The sequence below is a fragment of the Terrapene carolina genome, unplaced genomic scaffold (genome assembly GCF_002925995.2).
Source record: "Terrapene carolina triunguis isolate 2854851 unplaced genomic scaffold, T_m_triunguis-2.0 Scaffold508, whole genome shotgun sequence".
NCBI lineage: Eukaryota > Metazoa > Chordata > Testudines > Emydidae > Terrapene > Terrapene triunguis.
This window is the reverse complement of record NW_020664859.1, coordinates 1547366-1573498: the sequence shown is the minus strand read 5'-3', so window position 1 is coordinate 1573498 and position 26133 is coordinate 1547366. Positions and strand designations below refer to the sequence as shown.

General features: G+C 46.8%; 2 protein-coding genes across 5 annotated transcripts in view; one reads left to right on the top strand and one right to left on the bottom strand.

Annotated features, from left to right (window-relative positions):
* Positions 1-271: 271 nt before the first annotated feature.
* Positions 272-1498, bottom strand: MRPL41 (mitochondrial ribosomal protein L41). 4 transcript variants are annotated; one of them, XM_024200296.3, is made up of 2 exons: positions 1406-1498; positions 272-852 (listed from the first exon to the last, which is right to left on the bottom strand). In XM_024200296.3, exon 2 carries the CDS (start codon positions 841-843, stop codon positions 436-438), a length of 408 nt encoding a protein of 135 aa, XP_024056064.1. In that variant the 5' UTR covers positions 844-852; positions 1406-1498; the 3' UTR covers positions 272-435. The 4 variants fall into 4 exon arrangements, with proteins under 4 accessions (XP_024056064.1, XP_029769039.1, XP_024056066.1 ...); XM_029913179.1 differs by having other exon boundaries at positions 1400-1487; XM_024200298.3 differs by lacking the exon at positions 1406-1498 and adding an exon at positions 1018-1248.
* Positions 1499-1585: 87 nt separating this feature from the next.
* Positions 1586-26133, top strand: part of LOC112106835 (patatin-like phospholipase domain-containing protein 7) — a 132870-nt gene continuing 108322 nt past the window's right edge. Inside the window, exons 1-4 of the mRNA XM_026658725.1 lie at positions 1586-1730; positions 5806-5840; positions 14637-14711; positions 16117-16204. Of these exons, the coding sequence (XP_026514510.1) occupies positions 5808-5840; positions 14637-14711; positions 16117-16204 (196 nt within the window). The 5' untranslated portion in view covers positions 1586-1730; positions 5806-5807. The remainder of the gene's footprint in view (positions 1731-5805; positions 5841-14636; positions 14712-16116; positions 16205-26133) is intronic.

Sequence of the window (26133 nt, the reverse complement as noted above, 5' to 3'; positions counted from 1 at the left end):
TGGTGACCTAAGAGCAGGAAGATGGGAATTGCCCCAGGTACTTAGTGGTTGGCTTAATACCCTGAAGGATGAGTGCTTGTATCCCTATCTCATCTAACAATGGAAGCAGATGGCTGACTGCTTTTGACCACAGGCCACAACATGAAAAGCCACAGGTGAGGCCCAGGCAATAGCTGGTTATATTCAATGCTCTGTTCTCACCCATTTGTAAGTTACAAATCTGGTTACCTTTTTAAGAAGTTTGAGATATCTAAAAGTTACACAAGCCAAGTCAGTAGGATTTTTCTTTAATAGGTACTGAAAAAGGGCAGGATGTTTTTCCCTCTATAGCTGAAATCTCCATATTCAACATTTTATCATATTTAAAAACAATATTTTTGTAAGTTTCCTGTGTTGCTGCAGAAGCTTTCCAGGGAAGGCTATAATCTTTACTTCTTAACGTACATAGTTCTTGGGAAACAACTGGAAGAGCTTGCCTTCTTGAGTAGGTTCATATCCATATTTCTCAAGGTTATGGGGGTCAAAAGTTCCATCTTTAATATCCTTCTCAATCTGTGGGGCAACAACATCCATGAAAAGCTGTTTGGCCGTCAGTGGTGGTTCTGTCCCTTTAGGAGTCTTATAGGAAACGTACGGCTTGAGCTTAAACCCTGTCAAATCTGGAACCACAAATTCAGGGACCATTTCCTTAATTTTGATAAATTTCCCACCTAAGGTGACATAACCCAATTTCCGGGCTCCTCTGCCTTTGTTATGGCTTCTGGGTCCACGTTTGCTGGTAAATTCAGCCATTCTGTCTGCACCTCGGACCAGGCCTCGGGCGAGGTTGGTAAGCAATCCCATGCTGAATATCTGCAAGAGGGAAAAAAAAAAGTCACATAAGAAAAGAGTATGAACAATTGTTCTTCGCATGGCAGTTTAGGTAGGACTCTGACCTACGCTCCACTGAGTTACAGAAGAGCCCGTGAGCTCCCCATCTAGCTGTTATTCACAGCAGATGCTTCATGTTCACAGCACCTTCTGAGAACGGGAGCTCCCACTGCAAACAGCACTTTCAGCTCCAGCCGCCTCAGAGCGGGCCCCCAGGCGGCAGCCCAGACCCCGAGCACGGCCCGGGGGCACTTTCCTCCCGGGCAGATGGTTGCGGCAGGCTCTACGGGAGCCCTCGGGCTGTTTCTCTCATAGCAGTGGTGCCTCAGGAGCCGGCTCCAGGCGCAGGTGGGGACAAGCCCGCCGGCCCGGCCCGGCCGGCACATCCAGCCTGGGGGCGCCCGAACCGCGGGCGGGCAGGGCCGCTGCGGGTCCCTGAACAGCCCGCCGGGACGAGGGGGTGGCCTGACCCGTCTCTCGGGCGCTGTCCCCTGGGACCCGACCCTAACGGGGCCCTGGGACGAGAGACCCTCACATGTCCCGGCGCCGCGTTCTGGCCGCAGCACCTCGCCGCTCACTCGCCCACATACAGCAGCGGCGCCTCGCCCGCGGCGCAACTACCAACCAACCCGCGGCCGCTGTAACTGCACGTGGCAATGCTCTGGCCAATCAGCGCGGAACGTCATTGCGTAGCGCGTGCGTACCCGGCGTGTTTTTCTGGAGGAAGACAAGGAAAGCACGGTCCCGTTTCTTGCATGACCTCTGCACTGACTTTTAACCTCTGACCTCATTTAGACGGTTCCCCCCGTTTCCCGCCTCCTGTCAAGAAGAGACATTTTCGAGCCGCCTGGAGCCACTCGGTGAGTCACCGCTTCCCCTGGGGGCTCCAGGCACCGGCCTTCTCCCCAGACCAGCTGCCCTGCGAGCAGCGTCTGGCTGGGGGCCTGCCCGAGGGGCTGGACAGCGAGCACCCCCCTCTTCGGCTCAGCTCTGAGTATCTCCGTCTTAGCGGTGTTGAGGCCTTGCCTCCCATTCGACTCGCCTCTGCTGAGATTCCCCCTACACCCGAAGTCACTGTGGAGCCTGGATACTGCGGCCGTGGGTGGGTGCCTCAATGCAGCGGGTCTGAAATTGTTTGGACCCTTTCCCAGTACGTGGCTGCCCTGGGGTTTTACTAGAGTCTTGTGCCAGTTCTGGCCATGGCAGGAGAAGTGAATGACAGTGACACTGATACGTGATGGAGCCCCCTGTTTACTCTCTTTGCTTCTGGAAAGGGTCAGATCTCATGCTGTGTGTCTCATCTTGGATGCAGGATTATTATAGTGAACTTTGGATATCATAGGAGCAGCACTACACTAACCTGCTCAAATGTTTAGTCGGGGTAGAGTGAGAATTATTATTGCTGTTTGCAGTGTGGTTTTCGCTGGTCCTAGGACATTAGAGAGACAAGGTGGGTGGGGTAATATATTTTATTGGACCAACTTCTGTTGGTGAGAGAGACAAACTTTTGAGCTTGTACAGAGCTCTTCGTCAGGTCTGGGAAAGGTACTCGGTGTGTTTGAGTACCTTTCTCAGACCTGAAGAAGATCTCTGAGTAAGCTTAAAAGCTTATCTCACTCACCAACAGAAGTGAGTCCAATAAAAGATATTACCACATCTACTTTGTGTCTCTAATTATTATTGTTATTTATTTATATTGCAGTAGCTATTCAAGACCACAGTCAGGATTGAGCATTGTGCTCAGTGCTGTACAAACATAAAGGAGATGGAGTCTTCTTAGAGAGTTCTCAGTCTAAAGTACAGAGATTTACCTGCTTGCTTAATTTAATTTGATTTACCTGTTTACACATAGTGAATATTCCCATTGATTGTGCCTCAGTAGTCCTTCAGTGTGACTACTCATAATGCAAAAATTTAAGTCTTTGGAAGATCAGGGCCTAAATAGATAGGAAAAAAACATAAACAAAATGTCAAACTATATTGTGAATCAATTTCCCTCCCCCCCAGCCTTGCAAAATTGTCATGAAAGTGTACCAGCCCAGGCACAAAATCTATTTACCTACACTTTATGATATTAATAATGAAAGGAAAAGGATTTAAAAAAAAATAAAACTGACTAGCCTTTTAAGTGAATAAACAATAAAAAAGCAAAGATGCTGCATCACAAAATGTCCTTCATTTTGACAGCTATAGTTTACTGCAGTGGTTTTCAACCTTTTTTCATTTGTGGACCCCTAACAAATTTTATATGATGGTGCGGACCCCTTTGGAAATCTTAGACCTGGTCTCTGGACCCCGGAGGTCTGCAAATCACAGGTTGACAATCACTGGTTTAGTGCACTACTTAGGATACTTCATAGTGTACTACTAAATGTAACATTGTGTATTCTGTCAAAATCAAATAAAATCATAATCATATACAATATCCCGAAGGTGGCAAGAATGCACTACATTTTTGTACAGGATGAAAAGTGTGTAGATTAATGGAATTCACATTTAAAGTAATACAAAATCCTATACATCCATTATACTAATAGGGGATGGTTCCTCATATTTAAATAATAAGACATGCATGATAGGGTGAATACTGTGGATTTTTTTTTTTCCAGTTTTTAAAATTGAGTTTCATTAGATCTCTGTGTATTTAATATTTTTATCTATTTAAATTTGTACACTGGCAGAAAATGTTTTTTTCATAATTTGAGCAGAAAAACTAAGATTAATAAGACTCAGAATACAATATTATATGTTATACTTTTAAATATTTTACTTTTTCATTGTGGAATATGGAATTATTTGCTAGAGATGCTGAAATACTTTAAAAATGTCCCTCAAGATATTTAATTAAACCTTTTTCTGTAAATATTGACTAAAAGGCACAGTGTCAGCTTGAAATCTAGTCTATTTAAAAGAGATATAAAAAATTTAGTTTAAGGCACTTATTGCTGCCTTTGAGTCCCCATCCTAATTTCTGTGGTTTTATTTTTGTTTTGTTTAGTTTTTAATAAATTTGTCTTCCCTGGTGCTGTGTGAAAGACTGACAACATAGGAAATTGACTAACTGTGTGGCTCTTTGGATTAGCCACTGTTACCTTCAACTCAGTCTTTCGGGAAGAGAATTTGTTGGGGTACAAAATAGAGCTGCTGTTTTTTAAGGCTTTGTGAAGAATGTTAGGCTATGTCTATACTAGGCTATGTCTACAATTTTGTCATTCGTGGGTGTGAAAAAAACCACACCTCTGACTGACATAAGTTTCACTGACAAAAGTGCTGGTCTGGACAGCGCTATGTCGGCAGGAGATGGGCTCCTGCTGACATAGCTACCCCCGCTCATTGGGGATGGTTTAATTATGCTGACGGGAGAGCTCTCTCCTGCCGGCATAGAGTGGCTACACCGGAAACCTTACAGTGATGCAGCTGCAGCAGTACAGCTGTGCTGCTGTAAGGTCTGTAGTGTAGACATAGTCTTAGTTTCATTTAATTACTAATTGGGTAATTATGAACTGTGCTAAAAAAGCAATCATCTTGCAATGGGATAAGACAGGCTAATGTTCATTGCAGAAGCAGTATTTTTGGCACATATGTAGTACTTTGAGTTTTTTTGGGAAAAATCCTATAAACTGTTTGCGTAAAGGCATTATGTAGGATATGGTGACACTGTGTATTAGAACTTGCTAGGTAGACCTGGCTACTGATCTGCAGTTCAGGTCTATGCTTTGAATTGTGTTAAATATTGTGTCAGGTCTGGGTTTTCTAATGGTTCTACAAGTGGTAACGATATGGCTATGAAAGTATAAGGGAAAAGAAGCCTGTAACAGCTGATGGTCTTTGCCTGAAAACTGCATCATGTTAACAGTGGGGACCTTGCTGGAAAATATTTGTTTTGCTGATTCAAGGGTACAATTAGCTTGTTATGCCCACCTGGATATAGGGAAAGTGGATATAGCCCTCAAGGATTGAGAGAGCACACACTGCACTGTAGGGTTTGGAGCAAAAAACGAAACCTAAGCATAGCCTTATGCTCTGGTGAGGTAAGCATAGTGGTAGTCAAGCTTGAAGAGAAGGCTTGGGCTGGGTTTTCAGTTGGAAGTAGAGGGTAAATACATTAAGACCTCAGGAGGGATGACTTTTAATTTTGTTGCCTTGTATACATTACAGAGCCTTGACTTCTCTCTAGGGAAAAAGGTGTATTTTTTAATCTGTATTAAGCTAACCAATATTAAAATCTTAAGGTTGACAAGGCAGTTGCAGTTTTAACCTGAGTTAGTTGTTTGAGGTGAATACTGTAGGGTTTACTTTGAGCAGCTAACACAGATTAAAATTACAACCACTTTATCCATAACGAGGATTTTAACATGGGTTAGCATAACACCAGTAAAACACATCTTTTTTTCTCAGTGAAGATACAGGCCAAATGTTTAAAAACAAATCTCATTGTTGCTAATAGCAATTCAGTTGCACTGGTATTAGAAACAGTGGGAGCCCTAGCATGGAAGGCTCTCTGGCTCCAGCAGACATTTTCAATATTATGTTTGAGACTTTCTTTGAGCAGGTTTAATTAATTTGGTGGGATGGGGGTGCCAGCTTGTTTTCTGTTTGTGCTGTATATGAGACCTTTGATTGAAACCCATAAACACAGCTTGGTTACCATGTAGAGAGCTTCATTAATTATCATTGTTGTACTAGAATATCAGAACAGCAAATCATCACCCTGTTTGCTTTATTTCTTCCTGTATTTTCTCTCAGGAAGAAAAAGGAAGATGGGGAAAAAATGCAATATTTCTATTAACTTGCCTTCTAGTGATAAATAAAGAAGCTTGGAGGATTAGTTCTCAAACACTTTGCATTATGGTTGTTAATGCTGACTATGGGAATGATGAATGTCACTTATTAACTAGGTTTTCTTCTCTCATTTCTTCCCCCCCCCCCCAAAAGACATGGGTGATGAGGACAGCAACTCCAGCCTCGAGGTACAGTATGCTGGATTTTTATATTTATACTCTGACTTATTCAAGCACTTATGGTGTTTCCAGAATCTGGAACTTAACTTGGCCAGTTTAGTAACATCTGGCTAATTTGTTAAAGAATACAAAAATATTGGCTTTAAATAAGAGCTGTTCCACATGTAAGATGTTTAGTTTTTTGTTTTGTCCCTCCAAAATCTTAAAAAGATTGGCCCCAGCTTGCTGTCATTTTTCTAACCCTCTTCGTCCAGTTGCATTTCTTATCTCCTCCAGCCTTCATTTTAGTCTAAGATATTACCAAAGTAACACAACGTAAGCTGCATATAATATGCTCCCACACTTCTTAAAGGTAGAGTCCCGTGGCAGCTGTCTTTTACTATAGCTATACCTTGGTGTACTAAAGTATATGATTTAATAGAGCCTTAAGGCAAGCCTCTGTGTTGGGAATTTCTTATTCCTAGGGAAAAAAGATAACACACATTAAATGCCCAAACATATGCCATGCAAGCTTTATTCAAATCACAGTTTCAGCAATCAAAGCATAACCACATGGAAACAAATGTACTTGACAAGCCAGGAGGATATCTGGTAATTTGAGTGGTAATAACAGCAAGACAAGGCTCTCTTTACTGGCAACAGCCCAGATGGGACATGCATCGCTGTCGGAGAGCGCAAGGTAAAATTTATTGTAAAATTAGTTGTCAAGATAGAATTGTTGATCTGCAGTCCTCGGTGGGCCCATAGTCTTTTACAGCTTGAACCCCGAATAACATTCAGGGCACGTTACCAGATGAATTGTTATGATTTAGTAATTATTGGCAACAGAAGGTTGTGTATATTTGCCAGACATCTAAAGGGTATTGTCCTGGGAAGTAAACCATCTGGACTAATTCCCATAGAAAAGAGACTAGTGGGAAAGAATAAGCAAGGATTTGTCTACTCACAAAACAGAGCTCCCTCTTCCCCAGTCACTACAGTATCATTGGAAAGAGATCCCACTGGGAACAAAAGAGCACAAGTTGTGGTGGGAGAAGAATTTGGGAATGGAACTACTCTTTGAATGAACAGGAAGGAAGGAGACTAGAAATAGCAGCGTAAGGATTAAGCTAACAGTTGTAAGAATTTTTTACCTGTTTCTTTTCTCTTATAATCAATGGTGGATTAATGGATGGGCCCTGTGCCCAGGGGCCCCGGCCAATTTGGGGGCCTCTGCAGGTGTGCGAGAAACTCTGTAGAAGTGGGGGGGCCACCAGCACCAGAACTGTGGCCTCACCCCCTGATCCTCCTCTTTCCCCGAGGCTCCGCTTTCAGCCAGGCTGGAAGCCAGAGGTGAGCCATGGTAAGAGCTGCCCAGAGAGCCTGGGCTGCTGTGGGGAGCCCTGGACCCTCCACCTGTCCTGGGCAGTCAGCCGGGTGACCAGAGAGCAGCCCTCAGTCTGTGTCCCTGCCTCTTGGGGTGCGCCGTCCATGGTAGGCGGAGAGTCTGGGGCTCCACATGGTGGCCAAGCTCCCTGGACAGCTCTTTCCATGGCCCGGCTACAGCCTGGGCAGGGGCCTTGAGGGGAAGAGGAGGAGCAGGGGGTGGGGCCCCATGGTGAGGGGCATGTGGGGGGTCCAAATTGTTCTTTATGACCAGGCCCCCAATAAATCTTAATCCACCTCTGCTATAATATAATTATGTATAATTTAAAGCAAAGCTTGAAAAAGTTATCAGACACCTACTAGTCAGGTGATATGAAATATTGAAAGGGGTGGGCAGGTGGAGGAGAACTCAGGACTACAGTAGCCCCCAACTGCTGGAATTCCTGTTAATATGCTGGCCTGGACCTTGTTGGAGGACTCCATCTTTCATATGGCCTTTGGCTAGTGAGTCTCGTATGGTTAAACCCATCCTGTCCCACCTTGGTTATGAAGGAAAGAAGAAACTTTCTCTCTGCCCCTTCCATTCTTGACTATTGGGTTGAGGGTGGCTCTACTATTCTTATCCTTCACCCAAGTTCCTGGCTACTGCTCCAGTAAGTGTGTCTGTACTGGTCTGCCCGTAACCCAGTACCTGCATATTGTGCCCTGCCCCATCCATAGTTTGGTGCTCACTTCCACTATATGCAGTATTTTTAATAACAGCTGTTGAAATGACCAGTGTTATTCTACTTTCCCTCGGCAGCTGCGATCAGCAGTGGAGCTGTTCGTATAATCAGGAGTAATATACTGCATCAGTTCATATTTTAAAAAATGCTTCAGGTTATCATTAGTACTAGAAACCTAACTTTAAAAAGGAGTCTAAAGTAGGTTGGAAGCTGGTCATTTAGAATTTTTCTGTTTAATGTTCTGTGTGTAGGAACTGAGTGCTAAGATTGGTGTCAGAATTATTTATGTAACCTTAAATTGTGATTTCCATAGTCTGAGTTTTTCTGTGCCTGTGTATAATGGTACACCTTTTCTTGAATTGCACTTAGCAATCTGAACTGTATCTTCCTAGGCGCTTATTTTAAAAGTATTCTATAATCTTATTTCCTTAACATCACTTTAAAGGGCTTTCAGACTTTATGTAGGAGGTTCATAGACTCCGAGATTCCAGTGCCTGAAGGGACTATTGTGATCATCTAGTCTGATCTCCTATATAACACAGGCCATAGAACTTTCCCCAAAATAATTCCTTTTGAGGTGATATATCTATGGATCTTATATAAATTATTGTATCTAAAATTGGTTTGTTCTGGTAACAAATTGGAAAAATTGTGGCTTTGTGATGGCACAGAAAGTTACTATTTTAGGTGACTGCCCTCAAATCACAGCACTCATTTACTTCAAGTATATTGAGTGTTATAGGGCATTTTAGAAACCCAATGCATTCATACAAAATATTAGTACAGTTCTTAAAATATTAGGTCTTATTTTGGGAAAGCATGTTGTATATTTCTAAACTGCATAGCCTTAGTTACAGATTTCCTATCCTCTCGAAATGTATCTTCGGATTAGAAATAAAGAACGCCCTGCAGAAGCACAGTTTGTTGGTGGGACTGAGAGAACACTGCATTGGTTATGTTTGATTAAGTTTTGGAAAATAGATTTGTAACCATAAAGGCTAGAAAGCTTTTAAAAAAAAGTTTTATTTATTTATTTATTTTGTTTTAGATGAAAACGAAATGAACTCTGCAGAGGAATGGAGCCATAGTTGACTTAAAAAAATAACAAAAAATTGTGGCATTCATGACAGTGACAAACAGCCAGCCATAATAATACTCTTTAGACCAGATTGAGCATTTATCTGAAGTTAGATGACAAAACATTTGACATCTAAAACTTCACAGTCAACAGTTGTTTTAGACTAACTGCTGTATCAGTTCACATTTTGAAAGTTATCTTCACAACTAAAAGGGTTAGACGTATGCAACTTCAATTTAAAAAAAAAAAAAAAACTTTTTTTTTAGAATATGAATCTCAGAAAGTAAATTTATCAAATAAAGTTCCTGACAGGTATATTGTACAGTAACACACATAGCAAATAAATAATTGAAATATTTTTAAAAATTTGAAATAGCTGGCAAAGTAAATAATCACAGCAAGGCATTGAAATATACATATGTATGAATTTTTAAACTTCTGCAATGAATGAGTGGTCAGTTGTAAATGGACAAAATTTTTTTACCCCCTTTGTGAAAAATCAGATTTTTGTTTTGAGTCCTCATATAAGTAGTTCTGAAAACAATCTAAGAATACTATGTGTTTCTACATCTAAAAAGTTAATGAAGAAAGTAAGCTTTATAATGGAACATAGATTGCCACTCAATAGATAAAATTATACAGTAACTCCTCACTTAAAGTCGTCCTGGTTAACATTGTTTCGTTACGTTGCTGATCAATTAGGGAACATGCTCCTTTAAAGTTGTGCAATGCTCCCTTCTAACGTAGTTTGGCAGCCGCCCACTTTGTCCATTGCTTGCAGGAAGAGCAGCCCGTTGAAGCTAGCTGGTGGGGACTTGGAACCAGCAGGGCCGGTGCAACCTATTAGGCGACCTAGGCGGTCGCCTAGGGCGCTAGCATTTGGGGGGTGGCATTTTCTTCCTTGGCGACCGCAGCGGCCGGATCTTTGGCCGCCCCGGTCGTCGTCGGCATTTAGGCGGAGGGAGCTGGGGCAGGACGGTGCGGGGAGGGGCGCCTGTAGCAAGTAAGGGGGGGGCGGCACGCAAGGGAACCGCTCCCCGCCCCAGCTCACCTCTGCTCCGCCTCCTCCCCTGAGCACGCCGCCCCGCTCTGCTTCTCTCCCTCCCAGGCTTGCGGCGCCAAACAGCTGATTGGCGCCGCAAGCCTAGGAGGCGGGAGACGTGGAGCAGCGATGGCGTGCTCGGGGAGGAGGCGGAGCAGAGGTGAGCTGGGGGGGAGCTGCCGCACGGCTCCCCGGGCAGGGGGGGAGCTGCTGTGTGTGTGGGGTGTGCCTCAGGGCGGAGGAGGGGTGGGGAGGTGCCGCGGGGGAGGTGCCTCAGGGCAGAGCGGGGTAGTGAGCTGCCGCAGGGCTCGGGGAGGGGGCGGAGCAGAGGTGAGCTGGGTTTTTTTTTTTTTTTTTTTTTTTTTTTTTTTTTTTTTTTTCCTTCCCCCCGCAGGGGGGGGGTGCCTCAGGGCGGGGGGAGTGGGGAGCTGCTGCAGGGGGGGCGCCTCAGGGCAGGGGTGGGTGGGGAGCTGCTGCAGGGGGGGGTGAGGAAGGGGGAGGGCGCAAGGTGGAAGTTTCGCCTAGGGCGCGAAACATCCTTGCACCGTCCCTGGGAACCAAGGTGGACTGGCAGCCCCCCATCAGCTCCCCCTATCAGCTCCCCGCTCCCCTAAGTTCCCTGTGCAGCAGCTGCCCAGCAGGCTAGCAATTGCAGCTGTCACTCCCCCCCACTGCCATGTGCTGCTCCTGCCCTCTGCCTTGGAGCTGCTCCCCGAGACTCCTGCTTGCTGTGCGGGGGGGAGGGGAGGAAGATTGGGGCTAATGTCAGGGTGTCCCTCTCCCCCCTGCTTCTGCACCCCGCTTATCCCATCTTCCATAGAGCGGGGGGGGGGACGGGACACGACAGGGCTCAGGACAGAGGGAGCTTGCGGGCAGCAGCAGCTGCGGTCTCAGCAAGCTGATCTAATAAACAAGGCAGTGTACTTAAAGGGGTAATGTGCATCTCTCTCTCTCACACACAATATGTGTCTCTGTCTGCGATGCTCTCTCCCCTCCCTCCATTCCTGCTGCCTTGTACACTGTGAGAGTTAACCCTTGAGGGCTCAGCCAATTGCTAGTTCATCATTTAGCTGTAAGGCGTTCCCTGGAAAATATCCCACCCTCTGACTCCTCCACCTCAACCAAGTTTCACAGTCATCATCACTGTGTACCAGTATTAAATTGTTTGTTTAAAACTTATACTGTTTGTGTGTGTGTGTGTGTGTGTGTGTGTGTGTGTGTGTATGTATGTAGATAGATAGATCTATCTATCTATCTATCTATCTATCTATCTATATAAATAAAATGTCTCTTGTCTGGTGAAAAAAAATTCCCTGGAACCTAATCCCCTCATTTACATTAATTCTTATGGGGAAATTGGATTCACTTAACATCGTTTCGCTTAAAGTCGCATTTTTCAGGAACATAACTACAACGTTAAGTGAGGAGTTACTGTAATATAATTATAAACCACAGTTTCCGGCCAATGGGAGCTACGGAGTTGGTGCTCAGGGCAGGGGCAGTGCACGGAGACCCCCTGCCCCCTCCCAGAGGCTGCAGGGACATGCAAGCCGCTTCCGGGAGTGGCCCAGGGTCATGGCAGACAGGAAGCCTGCCTTAGCCCCGCTGCACCGCCGGACTTTTAGCGGCCTAAAATCTCCCTTTTTGGCTTCAGTAGCTTCTGGGAGATAGAGCCCAATTCCATGAGACTCCCGGCGAAACTGGGAGGGTTGGCAACCCTTCGTCTAGCTGTAGCATTTCAAGTGTAGACAAGCCCTGAGTCCCTCATTTCTGCCCAGGATGCCTGTCTGTTAGAGACCAATGGAGTTTTTGTGTTCTCCCCCTCCTCTTTACTTCACTCAGCCCTTTTATGTTTTAATGGTATATCATACAAGGCATTTCTTCCCGTCCCTCAAGTGGTGTGCCCGGATGCCTTATGCCATGTTCACTCTCTGCATCCAAAATACCAACAGCTAGAAAAAGATAGAGCTTCAAACTTATCAGAAACCTACCACTAGCCAGAGGCTGACTTACCCTTCAAGTAGGGTTCTGGGGAAGCAATCTGGTTAGAATCCGAGAAAGTGGGAGGCCTGGGTTTCTTATCAGTGCCTATGTAATAGCTTGCTATTGTGTGTGCCCCTCCTACTTCGCTCATCTGCCACATTTACCTGTGTCTAGAGTAGGGGACTAGTCCATTTTTGATAAATCCAGTGATGCTGCTATTCAAAGAGGGCTCTCCAGGAGCTTTTTCTGCCTCCCTGAGTAGGACCTGAGGACAGCCTCCTAAAGTTGCACGAGTGTAATTATGTACATCTACACAGCCTGCGGCAACAAGCCTCTGAATCTGGGTTGACAGACTTGGGCTTTTGGGGCTTGCACTAACATGCTAAAAATAGCTGTGTAGAAGTTGTAGCTCGGGCTCTGAAGCGTAGGCATGCAGGAGAGATTCAGCCTGAGCTGCAGCTTAAAAGCACTATCTACACTGTTGTTTGTAGTGTGAGTTCCACAAGCCCAAGTCAGTTGACCTGGGCTCAGAGGCCAAGCTGCTAGCTGTGTAGATCAGCGGTGCCCAAACTTTTCTTCTTGTGCCCCCCCTACCAATAATGGAATGTGTCTGCGCCCCTCTGTGTCTGAGAGCAGAGTTGTGGCCTGGGGCTGGCGGCCGAGAGCAGGGGCCGACGGCCAAGCCACGGCTGGGGCAGGAACAGGGTAGCGGCCGGCTACTGGGAGCGGAGCTGGGTCACAGCTGGGGCTGGAGCGGAGCTGGGGGCAGCGCGGGGCTGGGTGATGCTCCCTCCACACCCTCCCATGGGGGCTGTCCTGAGCCTCACTGGACAGGGCGCGCCCCACAGTTTGGGGACCAGTGGTGTAGATGTATACTATGTGAGATCAGCAGCTAGTAAGGCTGCAGCTGGGATAGGGACAGGGAACAGTTTTCTTATCTCCTGAGGAGGCCCCCTAGAGAGTGGGCTCATAGCTGGAGTTGGATTGGTGATCCCTACAAAATAGTAACTTATCCTGCCTCTCCTGGAGCATGCTGACAATTATCTGACCCTAACTGAAACCTGTTCACCCCAGAGGTGGCTGCATTTCAGTGGTAGGTATTTGTACAAGGTTTGATCCCAGAGTCCATGGGTACCCAGATCTCCTATTGACTATAGCCGGAGTGTCAATTGTGCTGTTAGTTACTAGAGTCTGCCATCTCAGGGTATTGTTGGATCACCAGCTGCTATTAATCAAACATAGAGCAACAGTGGCCAGGAAAGCACTTCTTCATCTATATCTGTCCCAGAGCTTGCTACTGTGGGTTTGGATGTGGGCAAGTCTACCCTTATCTGAGCTTCTGCCATGTTAAGATTTGATTACTGCACTGTACTGCCCTTTATATACAGATGCACCTTAAACTGATCTGGATACTGAAGTTGGTGCTTATTAAGGAGCATATCTTGCTGGGAGCACGAGACATCAGTGACTCTGCATGTCACCTGTTGGTTTTGGAGTGGAGTTTAAGGTGTTTGCTGTCAACTATAAACATCTAAATGGCTTGGTTCCTGCTTATAGGGCCTTGCAAGTCTCCTCTCCTGGGCCACAGCTGTTGTTAGTGAAGGTGCCTGAATTGAAGTCCCCTTGGTTTAAAAAAGGAGGAGATGCTGACAAGGCATTTTCTTTGAGGGCCCTTGACTTTAGAACTCGTTCCTTGTGATGCTTCTTGGGGATACCCAGGGTTCTGAGGCATCTTGCTACCACCCGCCCTTAGAGATAAGTTATGCTGTCTGCTCGTCTCCTCTGTGAAAGATCCAGGGTGTCTGTTTGTACCCATAGACATCTCAGAGCAAACCATTGTCCTTATTCATAGGCAGGACATCCTCCTGTTTGTTCTTTTTGTTTTCTGTATACTCCTTTCTTGTAGATTTTGTCATTTCTTAATCGATATCTGGCTCAGTATGCAAATAGGCCTCCATTGTGGAGCAGACAGTACAGCTATGACCAGACAGGGAGGTCTAAGCATCTGTTACCTCCTGCCTGAAAGGAACCTGTCTGCGGCATATCACCTTGACCTGCCTTACCTTAAGAACATAATATTCAGTATAGATACATAACTTCTTAAATATTATACTTGCATACATTTTGCAATGATTATGATGACCATTAGTAGAGACCTTACATGCCACCTTTGGTGAAGTACTATGTATGTCCCTGACCCAAGGGATCCCTGTAAAACCCCATGTGCCCTCTGCCAGTTGGCATCAAGAGGTCCCTGAGTCACACTCCATCTCCACCTTGGACTGAAATAGCCCAGGTCTTTTGACCATCAGGGTACCCAGACTTTTGGGGAGGGAGGAACATAAGGGCTGGTATTTGTGGATGAGACTGTTTAATTTTATCACTGGTTGTTTTGAAGTTACTTCACACAATCTGATAGATCCTAAAGCGCCTTACTATGTGGTTGAAAGGAGGACACTATATAAATGTAAGAAAATTACTTTGGATGCATGAGACCAGATATGGAGAAACTGTTACTGAGATTTCTTGCCATGTGTACAGATAGTCTTTTAAAGAACCTTCAGTTTTTGCAAGCTTTTTCCTTAATTATTCCCTTTCTGTTCTGGCTTTAGGCTGGATTCCCAGTGGGCATAGATCTACGAACACGAGTTCTTCAGTTCGTAGAAGACAGAATGCAAACTACTCTGGTAATATACAACTTTCATTGATTGGATGCAAGATAAAATGTGTGTATAAATAGCCTCCTGTGTATCATTCCTCAGGTACAGTCAGTACTCCTGGGGGAATTCTGTGCCAAAAAATAAAAAATTCTGTGCACAATATTTTAAAATACTGCAAAATACACAGAATTTTATTTGTCAAAATAACACAATATAATCATACCGGTTTCAATTATTTTGGTAATTAATTTCAAAATACCTGTCAAGAACTATGTCTTTAACAGTACAGACAACAAAAAAGATTCAAGAAATGTTTTTGACAAATAGATTCCTTACTAGGCATTTTAATACAGAACTTTGAGTAATAATTCATTTAAACGACATTTCAGAAATGTATCTTCTGTACCCCTCAGAAGCAGTGCAAAGGCTTGGGGGAGTCAGGGGTAACGGAGGAGCTGAGGGATAGGGAAGTAATTGCTCAGAAGCAGCCTGGGAGTGAACCTGGAGGGTTGTTGGGTGTGGGTGGGAGAAGTATGGAACAGGGTTTTTTTGGGGGAGAGAGATTGTTAGGGAGTTGGGGAGCCTCCCCCATGCTGACCCTGGCTGACCACTAGCCTCTCCCATTCAGTCAGGCACATCTGCCCCTGTCCCCATGTGTCCCTGCACTTTCCTTCCCCTGTTCCCATGCTCCCCCTCCCTTGGTCCCCATTTGGCCCTGCACACCCCCACCCCCAGTGTCCCTGCACCCCCACTTCCATTTAGCCTCCGCTCTAGTCTACCCCCTTCACTAGCCCTTTTGACCCTCTGTGACCCCCCCCAACAGCCCTGTATGCTCTGCTCTCTCCGTCCCCCCATATCCCATCTTCCTCACCTGACCTCACAGCCATGTCTCTATGAGAAAATCAGCCTCTGCTTTCTCCCTGTCAGCTGCTGGCTGCTACAGTGAGCTGGCTGCCCTCTGTTTTGGTGCCACAGCAGCCCCTGTTGAGTGAAAGGTGCAACTGCAGTGCCTCTCCGGCAGAATGTATTTTTGTGGAGAAAAAAAAAAATCTGTGCAGTGGTGCAGAATTCCCCCAGGAGTAAGTCAGAGCTTGAGTGGATTATGTGATCTCACATTACTGCAGTGCATGAAGTGGAGTTTCAGTTTCTGGTTTTCACCCCATGTGCTACCTACTTATTCAATTCATAGGTCCTTCAAATAGAAGCAGAGGATCCCAGGGGTATGTGTGTGGGAGGGAGACTGAAATTGTTTAAATGCTTCAGTACTTAGTTATATTACAATTAGGTCACTTTTTTTCTTTTCCAAAATGAGGATTTCTGAACATGCCCTGAATTTCCACATTCATACCTTGCTGAGTGTTTGCTGTAGGATTTACCAACATTTTAAGGAATATTTTAATTATTCACTCTTTTTCCTAACCTCTCCCCACAGCTAACTGGAATAATAATTGGAGCTGCAGTGGCATTGCCCCTTATAGGGATTTTTGTGTTTGTCGTTTACAGAAAGGTGAAGCAATCTAGTAAGTACTCAACTTGCTACACATGTTTTAAAACAGAATCTTCTCAGTGGTTTCCTTTGCCCTACTATTTCCTTAATGTAATACGATAGAGCCAGTGCTTGTTCTGGAGGTAATGATTCAAGCAGGAAAATAGCCTTAAAAGGACACAGAATTTGTGTTGCATTGCTGATTGTGCTAACTGTCCAAGTGCATACAGTGTTCAGGAAGCTTAAAATTAGGTGGGTTTCGTTCCTTTAGCATATAAACTCCATGGCATCACAATCAATATGTAAATAACTTGGTGTAATCAGGAAATGTCACTGAGTTTGAGTGGGACAGAGGTGAAAATTGGGGGCATCCTTGTGAGGGACAACTGACAGATCCAGTGCACAGCTATAGAAGGAGTTCTGATCTTTGGGAGAGAGGTGAAAGGCCCTGCATGGCCTTTTAAAAAATTAAATTTACAATAATTGCTTCTTGTGCTCTGGTATTGGAGACATGTTAAGTTCCTTCTTCAGCTGTCTGTTCTCTGGCCTGGCCTGTCGGAGCAGAAATGGTATAAATGAGACAACGTGGTGGATCAGAGTCCAAATTCTAGACATCGTATCTCCGTGGCCATCAGGGACTGAAAGTACTATGGAGGCAGTATCCCTGGTGGCTGGGAGGAGGGCCCTTAGTATGGTTCTTGGGCCAACTTGCGGGCTGTTTTCAGGCTGCAGAGAAAGTCTGCTGGTGGGATTCTTAGCCCTTCTCTCTCTTGACAGATCTAGAACTCCATTCTCCTTCTCAACTTGCAAACGTTCCTGAACTTTGCCGTGCATTTCCCTTCTCTGCTCTCCCTGCTTTGTGTTGAAACTTAGCCCTGGTCTACACTACGAGTTTAGGTCGAATTTAGTAGTGTTAGATTGATTTAACTCTGCACCGGTCCACATGACAAAGCCATTTTTGTCGACTTAAAGGGCTCTTAAAATTGATTTCTGTACTCCTCCCCAATGAGGGGATTAGTTCTGAAATCGACATCGCCAGGTCGAATTTAGGGTAGTGTGGATGCAAATCGACAGTATTGGCTTCCGGGAGCTATCCCAGAGTGCTCCATTGTGACCGCTCTGGACAGCACTTTCAACTCAGATGCACTAGCCAGGTACACAGCAAAAGCCCTGGGAACTTTTGAATTTCATTTCCTGTTTGGCCAGCGTGGTGAGCTCAACAGCACAGGTGACCATGCAGTCCCAGAATTGCAAAAGAGCTCCAGCATGGACCAAATGGGAGGTACTTGAGCTGATCACTGTTTGGGGAGACGAATCCGTGCTATCAGAACTCCGTTCCAAAAGACGAAATGCCAAAATATTTGAAAAAATCTCCAAGGGCATGATGGACAGAGGCTACAACAGGGACCTGCAGCAGTGCCGCGCGAAAATTAAGGCGCTCAGGCAAGCATACCAAAGAGGCAAACGGCCGCTCCGGGTCAGAGCCCCAGACGTGCCACTTCTATGATGAGCTGCATGCAATTCTAGGGGGGACCCCTACCACTGCCCCACCCCTGTCCATGGACACCTGAAAGGAGGGAGTCTCATGCAACAGGGATGAGGATTTTGGGGACGAGGAAGATGAGGAGGTGGAGGAGGATGAGGATAACGCACAGCACGCAAGTGGAGAAACCATTCTCCCCGACAGCCAGGAACTGTTTATCACTCTGGAGCCAGTACCCTCCCAACCCTCACAAGGTGGGCTCATGGACCATGAAGCCAGAGAAGGCACGTCTGGTGAGTGCACCTTTGTAAATATAATGCACGGTTTAAAAACAAGCGTGTTTAATGATTAATTTGCCCTGAAGACTTGGGATGCATTCGCGGCCAGTACAGCCCCTCCTTTTAAATGGCCAGCCCAACAGGTGCTTGGTATGGGAAAGGAGGGCGCTGCTGTTTGAAACCATTCCCACATGTTATGAAGGTTGAAGAAGCCAAAAGACTGTGGCTTACCATGGCTGCCTGCAAGCCGAATTCTGTTGCCCAGCCCTGCGTGTGTGATCTCTCACACCAAACCGGCAGGCCCTCAATATAAGAGGAAAAATGCGACCTTGTACTGAAAGCACCTGTGCTATGTAATGTTAACAGCTTGGTTCACCGTGAAAGAGTCTACCCATTGTTCTCTAAAATGTTCTCTGAGCTCATGCAGTCCTACTGCACTGAAAGAGCTCAGCAGAATCTGTGGAGGCAAACAATGTCAGAGTCCAGGAAAGCAGAAAATGAATGAGAGGACAGGAGGGACAAGCGAGATGAAAGGTGGCGGGAGCAAGATGAGAGGTGGCGGCAGCGCGATGAGAGGAGGCAGGATGCAATGCTGAGGCCACTGGGGGATCAAACTGATCATAGAATCATAGACTATCAGGGTTGGAAGGGACCTCAGGAGGTCAGCTAGTCCACCCCCCTGCTCAAAGCAGGACCAATCCCCAACTAAATCATCCCAGCCAGAGCTTTGTCAAGCCTGACCTTAAAAACCTCTAAGGAAGGAGATGCCACCACCTCCCTAGGTAACCCATTCCAGTGCTTCACCACCCTCCTAGTGGAAAAAGTGTTTCCTAATATCCAACCTAAACCTCCCCCACTTCAACTTGAGACCATTGCTCCTTGTTCTGTCATCTGGTACCACTGAGAACAGTCTAGATCCATCCTCTTTGGAACCCCCTTTCAGGTAGTTGAAAGCAGCTATCAAATCTCTCCTCATTCTTCTCTTCTGCAGATTAAACAATCCCAGTTCCCTCAACCGCTTCTAATAAGTCATGTGTTCCAGCCCCCTAATCATTTTTGTTGCTCTCCGCTGGACTCTGTCCAATTTTTCCACATCCTTCTTGTAGCATGGGGCCCAAAACTGGACACAGTACTTCAGATGAGGCCTCACCAATGTTGAATAAAGGGGAATGATCACGTCCCTCGATCTGCTGGCAATGCCCCTACTTATACAGCCCACAATGCCATTAACCTTCTTGGCAACAAGGGCACACTGTCCACTCATATCCAGCTTCTTGTCCACTGTAACCCCTAGGTCCTTTTCTGCAGAACTGCTGCCTAGGCATTCAGTACCTAGTCTGTAGCAGTGCATGGGATTCTTCCGTCTTAAGTGCAGGACTCTGCACTTGTCCTTGTTGAACCTCATCAGGTTTCTTTTGGCCCAATCCTCTAATTTGTCTAGATCTCTCTGTATCCTATCTCTACCCTCCAGTGTATCTACCACTCCTCCCAGTTTAGTGTCATCTGCAAACTTGCTGAGAGTGCAGTCCACGCCATCTTCCAGATGATTAATGAAGATATTGAACAAAACCGGCCCGAGGACCGACCCTTGGGGCTCTCCGCTTGATATCGGCTGCCAACTAGACATGGAGCCATTGATCACTACCTGTTGAGCCCGACGACCTAGCCAGCTTTCTATCCACCTTATAGTCCATTCATCCCTCCCATACTTCTTTAGCTTGCCGGCAAGAATACTGTGGGAGACCGTATCAAAAGCTTTGCCAGAGTCAAGGAATAACACAGCCACTGCTTTCCCCTTATTCTCAGAGCCAGTTATCTCCTCATAAAAGGCAATTAGGTTAGTCAGGCATGACTTGCCCTTGGTGAATCCATGCTGACTGTTCCTGATCACTTTCGTCTCCTCTGAAGTGCTTCAGATTTGATTCCTTGAGGACCTGCTCCATGATTTTTCCAGGGACTGAGGTGAGGCTGACCGGCCTGTAGTTCCCCAGATCCTCCTCCTTCCTTTTTTAAAAGATGGGCACTACATTAGCCTTTTTCCAGTCATCGGGGACCTCCCCTGATCGCCATGAGTTTTCAAAGATAATGGCCAATGGCTCTGCAATCACATCCGCCAACTCCTTTAGCACCCTCGGATGCAGTGCATCCGGCCCCATGGATTCGTGCTCATCCAGCTTTTCTAAATAGTCCCGAACCACTTCTTTCTCCACAGAGGGCTGGTCACCTCCTCCCCATGCTGTGTTGCCCAGTGCAGCGGTCTGGGAGCTGTCCTTGTTCGTGAAGACAGAGGGGGAAAAAAAAAAAATGGAGTACATTAGCTTTTTCCACATCCTCTGTCACTAGGTTGCCTCCCTCATTCAGTAAGGGGCCCACACTTTCCTTGACTTTCTTCTTGTTGCTAACATACCTGAAGAAACCCTTCTTGTTACTCTTAACATCTCTTGCTAGCTGCAACTCCAAGTGTGATTTGGCCTTCCTGATTTCACTCCTGCATGCCTGAGCAATATTTTTATACTCCTCCCTGGTCATTTGTCCAATCTTCCAATTCTTGTAAGCTTCTTTTTTGCATTTAAGATCAGCAAGGATTTCACTGTTAAGCCAAGCAGGTCGCCTGCCATATTTACTATTCTTTCTACACATCGGAATGGTTTGTTCCTGCAACCTTAATAAGGATTCTTTAAAATACAGCCAGCTCTCCTGGACTCCTTTCCCCTTCATGTTATTCTCCCAGGGGATCCTGCCCATCAGTTCCCTGAGGGAGTCAAAGTCTACTTTTCTGAAGTCCAGGGTCCGTAGTCTGCTGCTCTCCTTTCTTCCTTGTGTCAGGATCTTGAACTCGACCATCTCATGGTCACTGCCTCCCAGGTTCCCATCCACTTTTGCTTCCCCTACTAATTCTTCCCTGTTTATGAGCAGCAGGTCAAGAACAGCTCTGCCCCTAGTTGGTTCCTCCAGCACTTGCACCAGGAAATTGTCCCCTACACTTTCCAAAATCTTCCTGGATTGTCTGTGCACCGCTGTATTGCTCTCCCAGCAGATATCATGGTGATTAAAGTCTCCCATGAGAACCAGGGCCTGCGATCTAGCAACTTCTGTTAGTTGCTGGAAGAAAGCCTCGTCCACCTCATCCCCCTGGTCTGCTGGTCTCTAGCAGACTCCCACCACGACGTCACCCTTGTTGCTCACACTTCTAAACTTAATCCAGAGACTTTAAGGTTTTTCTGCAGTTTCATACTGGAGTTCTGAGGAGTCATACTGCTCTTTTACATACAATGTAACTCCCCCACCTTTTCTGCCCTGTCTATCCTTCCTGAACAGTTTATATCCATTCATGACAGTACTCCAGTCATGTGAGTTATCCCACCAAGTCTCTGTTATTCCAATCACGTCATAGTTCCTTGACTGTGCCAGGACTTCCAGTTCACCCTGCTTGTTTCCCAGGCTTCTTGCATTTGTATATAGGCACTTAAGATAACTCGCTGATCGTCCCATTTTCTCAGTATGAGACAGGAGGACTCCCCTGTTGCGTTCTCCTGCTCGTGCTTCCTCCTGGTATCCCATTTCCCCACTTACCTCAGGGCTTTGGTCTCCTTCCCCCGGTGAACCTAGTTTAAAGCCCTCCTCACTAGGTTAGCCAGCCTGCTTGTGAAGATGCTCTTCCCTCTCTTCGTTAGGTGGACCCCGTCTCTGCCTAGCACTCCTCCTTCCTGGAACACCATCCCATGGTCAAAGAATCCAAAGCCTTCTCTCCGACACCACCTGCATAGCCATTTGTTGACTTCCACGATTCGACGGTCTCTACCCAGGCCTTTTCGGTGGAGTGTCCTTCTGCTCCTTTCCCTCTGATGTATCATCTAGTCCACTCTCCGCATTAATACCTGTGGAGAGAACATGAAAACGGTTGCTCACCTGTATCTCCATTGCTGGTACATGGACGCTCCTCTTTCTTCTTCTGGAGGTCACATGCTGCCAAATTTCTTCACCGTCCCTGTGTCCCTGCTGCCTAGCCTGCTCTGATTCTTCAGAACGTTGTGCCCGTAGAAGCATATCCTGACGTCTATCCAGGAAATCTTCATTTTCTCTTATGCAACGCAGGGTCGATACTTGTTTCTCCAGACCGCAAACCTTCTCTTCAAATATGGAGACCAGCTTGCACTTTGTACAGACAAAGTTGCTTCTGTCCTGTGGAAGAAAGACAAATATGGCACAACCTGTGCAAGTTACAACAGCTGAATGCTCACCTTCCATATTGCCTTCTTTCTAAGAGCTTCCTCAACTGTTGCAGTAACTACTCAGAGAAGCCCGCAAGATGAAAGCCTCAGTGGTCTCTCCGCAGGCGAACTTCCAGGCAAACTCCCTCTGTTAGCCTCCGCTGTTCGCCGCCACTGATATGCTCCGGCGTCTGGTGGAGCTGCAGGAAAGGCAGCAGGAGCACACACCGCCGCTGCAGCCCCTGTGTAACCACCCGTCCCCCTCCCCAAGTTCCATAGCCTCCTCACCCAGATGCCCAAGAACGTGGGGAGGACCCTCCGGGCTCCCAACCGCTCCACCCCAGAGGACTGCCCAAGCAACAGAAGGCTGGCATTCAATAAGTTTTGAAGTGCAGTGTGGCCTTGTCCTCCCTCCTCCCCACATCTACCACCCCACCCAGTGCTTCCCTCCTCCCCCACCCCTCCCGGGCTACCTTGGCAGTTATCCCCCTATTTGTGTGATGAATTAATAAAGAATGCATGATTTTGAAACAATAATGACTTTATTGCCTCTGCAAGTGGTGATCGAAGTGGGGAGGGCGGTTGGCTTACAGGGAAGTAGAGTGAACCAAGGGGGTGGGTTTTCATCAAGGAGAAACAAACAGAACTGTCACACCGTAGCCTGGCCAGTCATGAAACTGGTTTTCAAAGCTTCTCTGATGCACAGAGCACCCTGCTGTGCTCTTCTAATCGCCGTGGTGTCTGGCTTCGCGTAATCAGTGGCGAGGCGATTTGCCTCAACCTCCCATCACGCCATAAACGTCTCCCCCTTACTCTCACAGATATTGTGGAGCACAAAGCAAGCAGCAATAACAATTGGAATACTGGTTTCGCTGAGGTCTAAGCGAGTCAGTAAACTGCGCCAGCGCGCTTTTAAACGTCCAAATGCACATTCTACCACCATTCTGCACTTGCTCAGCATATAGTTGAACAGCTCCTTACCACTGTCCAGGATGCCTGTGTCTGGCTTCATGAGCCATGGCATTAAGGGGTAGGCTGGGTCCCCAAGGATAACTATAGGCATTTCAACATCCCCAACAGTTATTTTCTGGTCTGGGAAGTAAGTCCCTTCCTGCAGCTGTTCAAACAGACCAGAGTTCCTGAAGATGCGAGCGTCATGTACCTTTCCCGGCCATCCCACGTTGATGTCGGTGAAACGTCCCTTGTGATCCACCAGTGCTTGCAGCACCATTGAAAAGTACCCCTTGCGGTTTATGTACCGGTGGTCCGTGCCAAGATAGGGATATGCGTTTCGGCTATTGCCCCACCACAGTTAGGGAATCCCATTGCAGCAAAGCCATCCACTATGACCTGCACATTTCCCAGAGTCACTACCCTTGATAGCAGCAGCTCAGTGATTGCGTTGGCTTCTTGGATCACAGCAGCCCCCACAGTAGATTTACCACTCCAAATTGTTTCCCGACTAACTGGTAGCTGTCTGGCGTTGCAAGCTTCCAGAGGGCTATTGCCACTCCCTTCTCAACTGTGAGGGCTGCTCTCATCTTGGTATTCTTGTGCTTCAGGGCAGGGGAGAGCAAGTCACAAAGTTCCATGAAAGTGCCCTTACGCATGCGAAAGTTTCACAGCCACAGGGAATCATCCCAGACCTGCAACACTATGCGGTCCCACCAGTCTGTGCTTGTTTCCCGGGCCCAGAATCGGCATTCCACGGCATGAACCTGCCCCATTAGCACCATGATGTCCAAATTGCCAGGGCCCGTGCTTTGAGAGAAGTCTGTGTCCATGTCCTCATCACTATCGTGATCGCGCTGTCGTCGCCTCCTCGTTTGCTTTTGCAGGTTCTGCACCTACTGCAGGATAATGTGCAAGGTGTTTACAATGCTCACAACAGCAGTGGTGAGCCGAGCGGGCTCCATGCTTGCTGTGGTATGGCGTCTGCAGGAGAGCAGAGTTGCAGCGGAAGCGGTGGATGACGACAGATGCCACGAGAATAGATATTTATACCGAATGACGAGAGGACCTGCGAGGTGGATTCATGACACCAGGAGAGCAGAGTTGCAGAGGAAGCAGTGGATGACTGAATTCATTTACTCTATTGAGCTCAGTCATCATTTACTCAATTGGGACTGAGTTCATTTACAACAGCAGGAAAGCAGAGTTGCAGCGGAAGCGGTGGATGACGATGGTTTGCAGACCTACTGCACCGTCTGCTGCCAGCAGCACCCAGGACACAACAGCAGCAGTGACGGTGAGCTGAGCTGAGCGGGCTCCATGCTTGCCGTGGTATGGCGTCTGCACGGAAAAAAGGTGTGAAACGATTGTCTGCTGTTCCTTTCACGGAGGGAGGGGCGACTGACGACATGTACCCAAAACCACCCACGACAATGTTTTTGCCCCATCAGGAGCTTAACCCAGAATTCCAATGGGCAGCGGAGACTGCGGGAACTGTGGGATAGCTACCCACAGTGCACCACTCCGTGAGTCGATGCTAGCCACGGTATTGAGGACGCACTCCGCTGACCTACTGTGCTTAGTGGGGACATACACGATCGACGTATAAAATTGCTTTCTAAAGATCGACTTCTATAAATTCGACCTAATTTCCTGGTGTAGACGTACCCTTAGTGTATTTAATAAATCTTATTGTACAAATGAGGGTGCCTATATCAAAGGGAAAAGCAGACAAACAGCATAGATTACTGCTGTTCTGTATTTCCAATATCAGGCAGTGCTAACAGCCCTTGGTTTCTTTAAATCCTTTTTTCGATTTCCCTCCTGTGTGTCTCCCGCTCCCAAGAGCTGTCTGAGCTCACCAGAGCTTCTCAAAGTATCACAAATGCTTTTTCAAGAGTGTTAAAAACAAAAAACAAGCCTTTTATCACCTCGATCACGAGGGTGAATGTGAACTGGACAAACAAAGCTTTAACATCTGACTTTAGGTGAGTGTTTTTGACTGTTTGAAAATAAGACAGAGCTGAGAATGATTTTTGGGCTTTGATAGTTCAGGGGCTACATGGGAAATTTGAATTTCCCTTCAGTGAACTTCAGCTGTTTTATTTTCCTGCATCTCCTTCTGGGCTGCACGCTGTTATGGATAGGCGACTGTCATTGCACATCCTTATGCTTCAGTAGTAGCCATGTAACCAACATAGGCGCCGACTCTGTGGGTGCTCCAGACCCACGGGAAAAAAAAGGTGGGTGCTCAGCACCTACCGGCAGCGCCCCCACCCCCGATCAGGTTTTCCCCCTCCTCCTAGCGCCTTCTGCCTGCTGGTGGCCCTGCTGATCAGCACATCCCCCTCCCCCCCAGCACCTTCCGCCCGCTGGTGATCAGCTGTCCAGTGGCGTGCTGGAGGGAAGGGGGGCGGAGCGCGGGCAGGGTGCGCTCGAGGGTTGAATTGGGGCAGGAAGAGGCAGGGCGGAGCCTTGGGGGAATGTGTGGGGTGGGGTCTGGGGCAGAGCCGAGGGGGCACATTAGGAAGTCGGCACCTCTGGTGACCAGCGTTGATCTGCCATAGCTGAGAGTTTTCTCTAGGATCTAACCATAGTCTGCTAAAGGACTCAGAGAGCATAATTGCAGTCAGCATCTTTCTCACAGACTCTGTGCCTTCCTGTGAGAGCAGGCCCTGCTCTAGATAAAGAGAAGCTTTGGAAATGGGAATGGTTCCTAAAATCGCTTGCCGCAGACAGCACGACTGGCAGTTATTCAGCACTATAGGGATTCTGCACCTATGACGTTAAAGCTGCTTGGAAAGTATGAATGAAACATATCCTTCAAGGAGTAATACTTAAAAATCCTAATGTGTTTAGAGATCTACCTCTCTGTGGGGAGATGATGGTGGGAAGAGACTTCTGGGACTGTCCTTATTTTCTCTTCCTCTCCTCACTAAGTATTATGATGACCTTCTCTTCTGGGAAATAAGCACTGTACTTGGCTCCCTTTGGTCAGTGCTGCTTCCAGGACTGACTAGAAGAAGTCTCACACTCTGGC